Source organism: Benincasa hispida, chromosome 11, assembly GCF_027475165.1.
Source record: "Benincasa hispida cultivar pf3 chromosome 11, pf3_genome.v1.1, whole genome shotgun sequence".
NCBI classification, from domain to species: Eukaryota; Viridiplantae; Streptophyta; class Magnoliopsida; order Cucurbitales; family Cucurbitaceae; genus Benincasa; species Benincasa hispida.
Genome location: NC_143488.1, coordinates 16783691 through 16793932, shown reverse-complemented (window position 1 = coordinate 16793932; position 10242 = coordinate 16783691). Strand labels below are relative to the sequence as shown.

At 37.0% G+C, this 10242-nt stretch overlaps 1 protein-coding gene across 1 annotated transcript; it reads left to right on the top strand.

Moving 5' to 3' along the window:
• The first annotated feature begins 516 nt into the window (after window positions 1-516).
• Window positions 517-9965, top strand: EXT-LIKE (hydroxyproline-rich glycoprotein family protein). Its single transcript, XM_039049466.2, has 6 exons — window positions 517-798; window positions 877-977; window positions 7179-7288; window positions 8182-8257; window positions 8339-8479; window positions 8946-9965. The coding sequence occupies exons 1-6, from the start codon at window positions 705-707 to the stop codon at window positions 9705-9707; spliced, it is 1284 nt and encodes a 427-aa protein (XP_038905394.1). The 5' UTR covers window positions 517-704; the 3' UTR covers window positions 9708-9965.
• The last annotated feature ends 277 nt before the right edge of the window (window positions 9966-10242 follow it).

The window sequence follows — 10242 nt, the reverse complement described above, 5'->3', positions numbered from 1 at the left end:
TCAGAGCATTGAAGAAGTTGTGTTATTCAGATCCTTAGAGCTTCAGAGCTTCAGATATTTAGAGAGCTATGACCTTTAATTCTTCCAACCTCCCCTAAATGAAGAGATAAGATCTTTATTTATAGAGGTTTTTTTCATGGGCTTTACATGGGCTTGACTTTATTGCGCCCAAATTGGGGTTAGGCTAAAGTTGGCTTGGGCTCATTTGTTGTTGGGTCGAAACACTAAGCTAGAGCTTAATCTTTAATTTAGCCCAAAATTTCACCATGGCTTTGAATTGGATTGAGCTCGAATGCTTTAATTACTCGACTCAATCCAACTTATAATTTTTTCAATAGACTCGGACTTTTATTGATGATGTGGCAACTCTCGTCGAAATTTCTCATTCAACAACCATATTATTTTAGATCATCGTCTACCATTTTAAGTTGTGATTTCGATTTGGCAACCGTAAAAAATTTAAACTTGAGGGATAATATTGCTAAGTGTTAAAAGTACAGGGATATTTTTTAAAACAAAGATGAAAATTCAAAGCTTTCCTTTACTCTCTCCCAAATGATCCTCTGGTACAACGACATACCGCCATCCCCCGTTTTCTTAAGCCAAGTAGCCAAAAACGAGTTCTTCTTTATTTAGAAAATCACCTTTGGTCGTATCAGATTTGGAGACTCTCAGCATCAAAATTTTCCTCTAAGCAGTCGGACATGGCGAACGAGACCGAGCCGGCGAAGCTCCTTCTGCCCTACCTCCAGCGAGCCGACGAATTGCAGAAGCATGAACCTCTTGTCGCATATTACTGTAATTCTTAGCTTCAATTCTTCTTCCAGGCCTTTCTTGTTTTGAATTCTCGATTGACTGGGGGTTTTCCATGTTCAGGTCGATTATATGCCATGGAACGCGGACTGAAGATTCCACAGGGCGAACGTACCAAGACCACAAATGCCCTCCTTGTTTCCCTCATGAATCAGCTCGAAAAGGTTTCGGATTTACTGCTTTTGTTTATCTAATATTTGTTCAAGTTAGTGGATTATATGGATGTTTTGGTCCCGAATATTGGAAGGCAGACAAACTGTAACTACTGCTTATTATGGGTTTTTGTTTAATGGAATGAATAATAGCATGTTACCTAGAATCAGGGCCGATCAAAGCTACTTGGGGAGTGGGAAAATATATCTGTTAGGCAGCCTTTCTATTTTTGTGAATCTTTTTTTTTTTTTTTTCATTTTCTTATCATTTTTAAATTGATGTATTTGTGGTTATCTTTATAGTTTTTTCCTGTAGTAAATTCATTAATGTGTATTTCCACATATTTATATTGAATACAAAATGATAATTGCGAACATTTAAAACACAATGTATATGGTATTTAACATGTTGCCTAGCGGCTGCTAAATCAACAACAAACAAAGGAGAGATTTAAGATGGAGAGGGGAGAGAGAGAGAGAGATTGGCTTAAACATATGGAAAGTTCACGGGCTGCTTAGGATTTTGTAGATTTTGGAATCAGCCTTGGGTTTAAGATCTATCGATAAGTTTAGCTGTTGTATATTGGCTTGAAGTGTAACCCTTTTCACGTACAGTCTATGGCCTTTAGCTCTTCATGGGCTAACACTAATTGTCCTCTGTCCACCTTGGCCTTTCTTCCGATGGCAATCCTGAGTTGGTATATCTTTGGAATTGATCTGGGAGAAATTTTCTTAAACACTCCAGAAATAGGAAAATGGTTTCATTTGTTCTCTCAAATATTCTGGTCTCTTGCCTTTCTCTTATTAGGTTCTAGCCAAGTTTGCATATTGCATTCAATTAGTTTATTCTTGTGGGAGGATGACAACTTGGAAAGCAAGTGGACCCTTGGTTAGTGGTACCTTTTTGGAGGAAGAGCATGGATTTGGTGGCTTACATTTTGTTGTGCTTCCCCTTTAAGCAGATGTCCTTTGGCTTAAAGTAACGGCTGCTTTATATGGGAAAGAGACCTTTGGATGGTCTATAATTAGAACCGAGAGAGGTTATTGCCAAAACCTAGGGACTTTATTTTAAAATGTGTTACTTAGGCCACATTTACCAAAAAGTAATTGAAAATTGTTGTGATCATAATGAAATTCCATTGATGGATCAATTGTAATGAGCCTGAATCGCAAATGTAATTGGATTGCTTTTGATCGCGTTTACTTATAATTATGAATTTTAACGGTAACGATAATAGTAAATGTGTTAAAATTCATAATTTTTCCTCTGGAACAGTAACAATAATGGTAACCGTAATGATAAGACGTAATTTCCAGACACAATTAGATTGAACACGCTCTGCTGGTCAATCAGTTTGCGTTTTTTTATTATAGAGTTGGAAGTGGACTCCATGTGTCAGTACGGATGCAGTACACAAGTGAACAATACCAGAGGTAATCAAATGAGGTCCACTTTTCACATTACCATTGATTTATTACGTTTTCATTGAGGTAAACGTGACTTTAATTCAAAAAACTTGTTCATTCCAGCTGTTGATAAGCTTTTTATCTTCTTCTGAAAGGTGCCAGATTAGAGGGAAGTTGTCAATTTATTAGTTAGGCCAGATTTTAACTTCCCTTGACTTGGGGGAACTAGGTATTTCAAAATTTTGAAGGGGTTGCTTGACTCACAAGTTAGATTTCGTAATTTGAGGTTAAGAGGCCAGGTCATTGTTTATGGTATGTTACATACCATTATTATCTTCTACAAATCATAAGCTCACAAACAAAAGCTGGCTATACACCTTGTTTTAATAGGAAACAATTTCGTTGAAAATATGAAATTATACTAAAAAATGGGAATAAAGATCTCATCTACTAAAGTTGCAAAACTTCTCTAGTCGGGTATTAGATTGCTCAAACTATAATTACAAAGGGAGAGACATTTTTTCCCAGAGATAATTCAAGAAAGTTTCTGATGTTTTCCCCTTATTTTGGAATATTTGGACGTTTCTCGCAAGTAAAAGAAACGAAGATACAGTTTTGTGTTTAATTATCTAATTTACACAGTGGGCACCAATTTGGAGAAGTGACCATCCAGGAACAGCTTCTTTGCAAATGATCATGAGTATTGAGACATAAGTGGCTAAGCTCCCAAATGAATTACTTGACCCTTTTGAGGTAGAGATCCTTCCAAATAATATTGTAAAGCCATTTGTTTGGATCATTGCCGAAGTCCTAGTTGATAGTTTAAGGAAGGTCCTTCTTAGTACTATTTTGGATTCTCAAGGAGCCTTTATCATTGGAGGCAAATCTTGGATCTAGTGCTACTGCTAGGCTATTGGAGACTATGGGAAAGACAAAAAGGGAGGAGGGATATTCAAGAAGGATTTGGGAAGGTATATGGTCACACTGATGGGGGATTCTTGGACAAGATTATTGGTAAAATCGGTTTTGGGTGTAAATGGAGAGGTCGGTGTGTTAGAATCGTTAATTTCTCCATCCTCCTCAATGGTAGCCCTAGGGGCAAGATTAAGGCTACAAGGGGGCTTAGGCAAGGCAATTCTCTTTCTCCATTTCTCTTCATTCTAATTGAGTTGTGGTTGTGGATATCCTTAGTAGGTTAGCATTTACTAGAGCTGAAAAGGGTTGTGGGGAGGGTTTTTAGGTAGGGAGAGAGTTGGCCCTTTGCATATGATATTTTCTCTCTCTATCCTAGGAAGGAAAGTTTGTTTATGAACCTAAACAGGTTGTTTTTCTTTTTCTTTTCTTTTTTTTTTTTTGGAAGTGATTTCAGGCCTAAAGATGAATTTAGATAAGAGTTAGTTCTGGGTATTAATTGTGATTCGACTAAGTTGAGTAGACGTGAAGCTTCGATGGGGTGCGAGGTTAACCAACTTTTTCCCTCTTATCTTAGGCATCCCCTTGGTCATAATCCACAAGGTGTGCCTTTTTGGAGAGTGGTTCTTGAAAAGGTCTAGAAGTCTTTTACCTCTTGGAAGAAGGCCTTTTTCTACAAGGGGGAGGCTCACTCTTATCCAAGCCATCTTAAGTGGAGTCCCTTAATACTTCATTTATGTTTTCAAGCTAAGAAGCATAGACAATAACACACGACACGACACGACACCGACACAACACCGACATGGCGATGCGCCAATTTTCAAAAAAGTAGGACACGACATGTCGGGGATACATTATATATACACACATATAGATATATATACTTTTTACAAAAATAAATATGTTGCGTATATAAAAATATTGTGAAATATTACCTTTAAAAACATCAAAATAACAACCACACAATTCATGAAAAAGACAATAAATAAGATTACCAATGGTCCAACGTCATAAGTCATAACAATATCCGAGTTCTAATAAGTTATTAACTAGTTTGATAAACCTCTTAAAGAATTAGAAGGCTTAGTATATTGCAATGTGTGATTTGATCAAAAATTTTATTTTACAGATTCAAAATGAGAAACTGTCATCCCACGACATAACAACAAAATAGAATCGAATCAAACAAGCCTTCTACATATTTTAAATAAAAAAGCCTTCATATTTTAAATAAACAAAACTTCCAAGAAAGCTTCTAATTTTAAATAAAAAATGTGAAAAAGAAAATAAAGATTTAAGGAAAAGGGAAAAAAATAAAAACAAAAATAGAATGAGGCGTGGAGGTCTTCAAGTGGCTGTGTTTGAGGAATGAGGAAAAATCGATGTGGGTGTGGGAGTTCAGCAGCTGGTCAATAAAAAAATAAAGGGAAAAAACCCTAAAATAGGTTTAAGAAATGACGGGGCTTGGGCATGCGCACCCCCCCAATTTTTTAAATTAATTTTAACAATTTGCAGCTTGCCGTGTCCGAAATAGAAAATTTAATAATAAAATAATTTGGCGTGTCGGGGTTGGACATGTGGCCATTTTAGAAGTGTCCGTGCTGTATAGTTTTGAAGATCCAGTTGTAATTTGTCAGAGTTTAAAGAAGTTGACGAGGGATTTCTTATGGGAGGGTGTGGAAGAAGGGGGTAAGTCTCACTTGGTTGGGGTAGGAGGTACTAGGGAGTCGAGAAGATTAGGGTAAGTTGAGGTATTGTAATAAGACCTTGTTGGCTAAATGGTTATGATGCTCTTTTAATGAACTAATGCTTTGGGGAGAAGGATCGTTGTCAGAGAGTAAGGTCCTCACCCTTCTTATTGGGTTTAAGAGTTCCTTGAAAATTTCTCTGCCATTTTCCCCTTCTCCTAGTTTCTAAAATGCTTATTGGTGAACGACCTTACTTGAATAGGATCTGTTCTATAGGTTGTATAACTGTGTCCTTGAGTTCTTTGGGGATGGTTCTAATACCTACTTTTGGGAGGATGTCGGGTGGGAGACAAACCTCTATGTGCCCTCTTCCCCTACCTTTGTCATTTGTGAAAGATTTAGCTGCATTGGTGGCTTCAATTTTCAAGCTTTCATTCCATGTGCCCATTTTTTTAGGGTTATCCCATCGATGATGGATAGGGAGGGTAGGTCCTGGAGTTAATTAGGGGTATTCAAATTGATCAAGGGTAAGGATTCTCGAATTTGGCACCCTAATCCTTCGGAGGCTTTTTGTCACGTCCTTTCTTGTTGCTGATATGCCCCCTTCTCCTTTCCTGTAAGCCATTGTGTTTTCCTCTCTTTGGAAAGTTGAAATTCCAAAGGTCAAAGTTTCCACATGGCAGGCTTTGCATAGAAAATTCTACACTTAGGATAGCTTTCAGAGGCATTCTTCTTCATGTGTGGGTTCTTAGTGGTGTATCTTCTGCAGAGAAGCTCAAGAAGATATTGATAATTTGTTCTTGAGTTGCTAGTTTTTGCGATTGATTTGGACTGGTTTTTGGACTCTGTTGTTTTCCCTTGTGCATGTTAGAGATTGTTGGTCCATGTTGGAGGAGGTCGTGTTTGTCCCTCACGTTAATGATAAATCCCTCCTATTAAGTATTAAAGAGAGAGTTCTTTGGGTTTTTTCTTCTTCTTCTTCTTCTTTATTATTTATTATTATTTTTTTTTTTTTTTGCAATTTTGTGGTGTATTTCTATTTGACATGAAAGACATGGCATGATCTTTAGAGAGGTTGAAAAGTAATGGGGCGTTCTTTGGGAAAATATTAGGTTTAATACCTTTTGGTGGCAGTGCCTTCTAAGGTCTTTTTTGTAATTAATTACCAGTTAGGATATTCTTTTGGCTTGGAGACTCTTTCTGTAGATTAGGACTCCTCTTGTATGAGCTGTCTTTTTATGCGCTCTGGCCCTTGTATATTTTTTTATCTTTCTCCATGAAAGTTTGGTAGCTGGTAAAAAAAAATGTTTTTAACTCATGTTATGGCCTCATCTCTTTGAGAGGAAAAGTCTCATGGTCGCCTTCAACCTTTTAAATCATGGTGGGTTTCTAAAGGTACCTTTAATCCTACATATTGTCCACTCATGAACAGGTTAAGGACCATGCTTGCTTACATTGACCTTGTGCCATAAGGTGTCAAATTCATGACCGCCATAACATATAGCCAATGCTTTGTTGCCCTTACGTTACTTATACCTGACCCTCCAAGGTTCAACAGCTTAGACCTCACCTCCCACCTCACAAGATGAGATCCTTTCCTCTTATCAACCTCCTCCCGTAAGAAATCTCTCTTAAAGCTTCTCTAAGACCTTACCAACTGCACTAAGAAGTCTAAGAAATTACTAACTGACTAAGAACTCTAAACAGAGACATAAAATAGTTTGAGAGGCTACTCAGGCCTGATTGAATAAGAGTAAGCCTAACAATTTTTGTGAATAACCTTTTCTTCCAAGATTCAAGCCTCTTTCAGACTTCTTGATAGGATGGTATTGGTCGGTTTTGGAAACAAAATTCGTCAAGTAACATTTTGGATTCTCTTATTTTTGTGGCCCTTATTTGGTGTAAACTATATGTGCCTTTTAAGTTCTCTTAGTACCATTTAGAAGAGTTTTGAGTTGTAATCTTCTTTGGCTTACGGCTTCACTTTCCTCTTATATAATTTCATTTATACAATGGAATTACTTTCTTATTAAAGAAAAAGAGAAGAGGATAAGAAAAAGAAATCATAGGACTTTTGATTAGAACACGGAGAAATATGAATCTTACTTGAGTTGATTCATCACATTTGTCCCTCGTTGGTAACTTTGTACATTAGATTGGCAATATGTGCGTACTGCTTACTGATCAATCCATCTATCGTTTTCAGGATAAGAAGTCACTCAACCTTGGGCCTGATGATAGTTTGCATCTAGAGGGTTTTGCATTGAATGTCTTTGCAAAGGCAGACAAACAAGATCATGCTGGACGAGCAGATTTGTATGGCATTGAACCAATGATTTTCCTTCATATAGAAAAATATTTTAATTCTTTTACTTTTCAATAGTTACAAAGATTCATAATTGTCTGACTTGACTTGAAAAAGTTCTTTTAGAACGATGATTGGATTAGATCAGATGACTTCTAATGGTTGATGTTATAAGTTATTGTTCACATTGAAATCTGTCTTTCACGAATTTATAATTTTAAGAGGAAAGTCACTTCATTTATTCTAAGAATACAAGTTATCCAGGAGAACACACCAAAGAAAAAAAGAATATGGTGTTTTAAAAAATAAAAGAAGAATAAGAAAAAAAAATAAAAACAATTGTCCAAACATATTTTTATTTGATTTTTGTTCTAAAAAAATTGAAAACTATTTTGAAAATAGTTCTGGAACGAGTTTTTTATTTTCTTGATTCCAAGGAGCTAGCTTTTCTCACCTCTGGAATGTTGTTGGTTACCTGTGTGTGTTATGTGCAGTACGTTTGATTCACACCCAAGAAAAAAAAAAAAGAGTTCTGGTTTTCAAAGTTTTACCAAAATCTGTTTCAGGCTGGTTGTTGGTTAAGCTTAAGCATCATTCTTATTTTTCCATAACTTCTCTTAATGGGTATAGAAGATGCAGGCTTAGATCATAATTACCTCGAAGTTTCTCATGTTCGATATCTTTGTTGAAGTGTTTGATTTGGATACTTGTAGGGTGTACGTGTATGGTTTTACTCATTTAAGTAATGGCATCCCTTTTTCATTACGTTTTGTGCTTTTGCCATTATTTGGATATGGATTGCCTTTTTCATTACGTTTTGTGCTTTAGCCATTATTTGGATATGGATTGAGAAAACATACTTTTAGTGTCTGAGTTTCTAATTGCTTCAAGATTTTATTCACAGGAACACTGCAAAAACATTTTATGCTGCAAGTATTTTTTTTGAGATTATTTCCCAGTTTGGTCCACTTCAACCAGACGTAAGCTTCTTTGCTGATTGACCGTGTTTTAGTTTTCTGAATCAGTTCTTTGCTTAATTGTTTTAAAATTTCTATTTACAGCTGGAGCAAAAACGGAAATACGCAATCTGGAAAGCAGCTGATATCAGGAAGGCTTTGAAAGAGGGAAGGAAGCCACAGCCTGGTCCACCTTCTGGTGATGATGATCTGTCTGTTCCTTCAAGTACACCTACCAGTGCAAATGTATGGTTCGGTGCCTAACTCTAGTTTATCTCTTGAACTAACTTCTAAAAGGTTTTTAGTAAAAACTATATTGATGTCTAATGTCCATGGTTTATAAACAACAGACCACACAAACAGAAAGTAGTATTATTTGTTAACACACACAAAAAAAAGGAATAATATTTGTTAAATTTAGTACTCTCCTTTTCTGGAGTCTTGCAGATTTTGTGGGAGAAAATCGCACCATTCAGGAAGTCTTCTGCTGCTTTTTTTAAAATTTTTTTTTTAATCTCCCCTTCGCTTGAGTCCACTTTTCATCATATATTCATATTAAAATTGTTAATGATCTGAAACTCAATTGATAGTGTCCTTTAAAGTCGTCTGGATTGTTATTTATTAATTTTATGCTGAAGTATCCTGCATGTGTAAAACAACTATCAAGGAGATTTTGAGGCTTATAATGTAACCATGATGTTTGTTTTTATAGGATGTAAGACCAGGAGAGCCTCGAGTCACGAGAACTCAGTCGCAATCTGATTCATCGCCTCAGGTTTATGATAAGGCTAATGACGATCATGCAAATATACCACAAAGTCCTCAGGTCTATGACAACATGAACAACCACACTTCTTTAAACACGTCACCGCCTGCCCGATTCCATAATGAAGTTGACAATCAGCACCCTTCAAATATTCCATCATACCCTGCAGCTGGTTATCCATCCCATGAGTTTCATGTACCTCCTCCGAGGAATGAACCAGACAGTTCCTCTTATCAGCCATACCACCACATCCAATCCTACTCACAAGAGCATCAACAACAGCCTTTACCTCATAATTATCCATCTAATGAAACCTCCCCTAATTACTCTTATCCCCATTTCCAATCTTATCCGAGTTTCTCGGAAAGCAGCCTCCCGGCTGCTCCTCCTCACTATCCGGCCTATTACCAAGGATCCGATGCTTCATACTCTTCTCAAGTGACTCCTCCTCCCACCAGCTACCCATCAGCTTCCCAGTATCATTCAAACGGGGGAGAGGGGACAACCTCAGAACCTCAACCTACCCTAGCTCCAGCCAAGTCATACCACTACGACAGTAACTACCAGCCAGCTCCTGAGAAAATTGCCGAGGCACACAAGGCCGCGAGGTTTGCAGTAGGAGCTCTGGCGTTTGATGATGTTTCAGTTGCAGTAGAGCACTTGAAGAAATCACTGGAATTGTTGACTAACCCCTCAGCCAATGTGTGATTTTCTGCTTTCTTGCTGGAGTGACTAATGTGAATTCCTTTGTGCTTTTATACCAGGTTTGATGTGTAAATTTAAATAGATTTGTGCCCCAGAAACAAGGCTGATAGAAAATGTTATCGAGAAAAGTTCTTGATATTTGATCTTACAATTCCAAGGTACATCTTTTGCTTATCATTTAAGAATGTCCAACTCTAAGTTGGTTGAACATGAGTTTAGATTACAAATGGAAATAAATTATAGAAACTGAAATTCGTGGGATCTGTGTTTAGTAAGTGGATTAATTTTGTGCTGTTTTGTTGGACGATAATGCCACTATCATCGCGGCATCCATACTTGTCGTCTACTTGTGTGGAGGATTTGGTTGCTATAGAAGGTCTTAAGGTGGTTGAAACTTGAAAGTTTTGTTCGTCAAAGTTTTTTGATTCCTATTTGTTGATTGGAGTGATTAATAAGGAAGAAGGGGAATTAGTTGTAGCTTATATTGTGTATTTGGCTGATCTTTTTAGACCTATCCAGTTTGCTCATGTGCAATGAG

What these genes read in the sequence shown, in the direction of transcription:
- EXT-LIKE (XM_039049466.2), top strand. Translation starts at nt 705, where the DNA reads ATGGCGAACGAGACCGAGCCGGCGAAGCTCCTTCTGCCCTACCTCCAG. An exon ending in TCATGAATCAGCTCGAAAAG is followed by an intron (nt 978 to 7,178) that starts GTTTCGGATTTA and finishes TATCGTTTTCAG; the next exon opens with GATAAGAAGTCACTCAACCT. An exon ending in TTGGTCCACTTCAACCAGAC is followed by an intron (nt 8,258 to 8,338) that starts GTAAGCTTCTTT and finishes TTCTATTTACAG; the next exon opens with CTGGAGCAAAAACGGAAATA.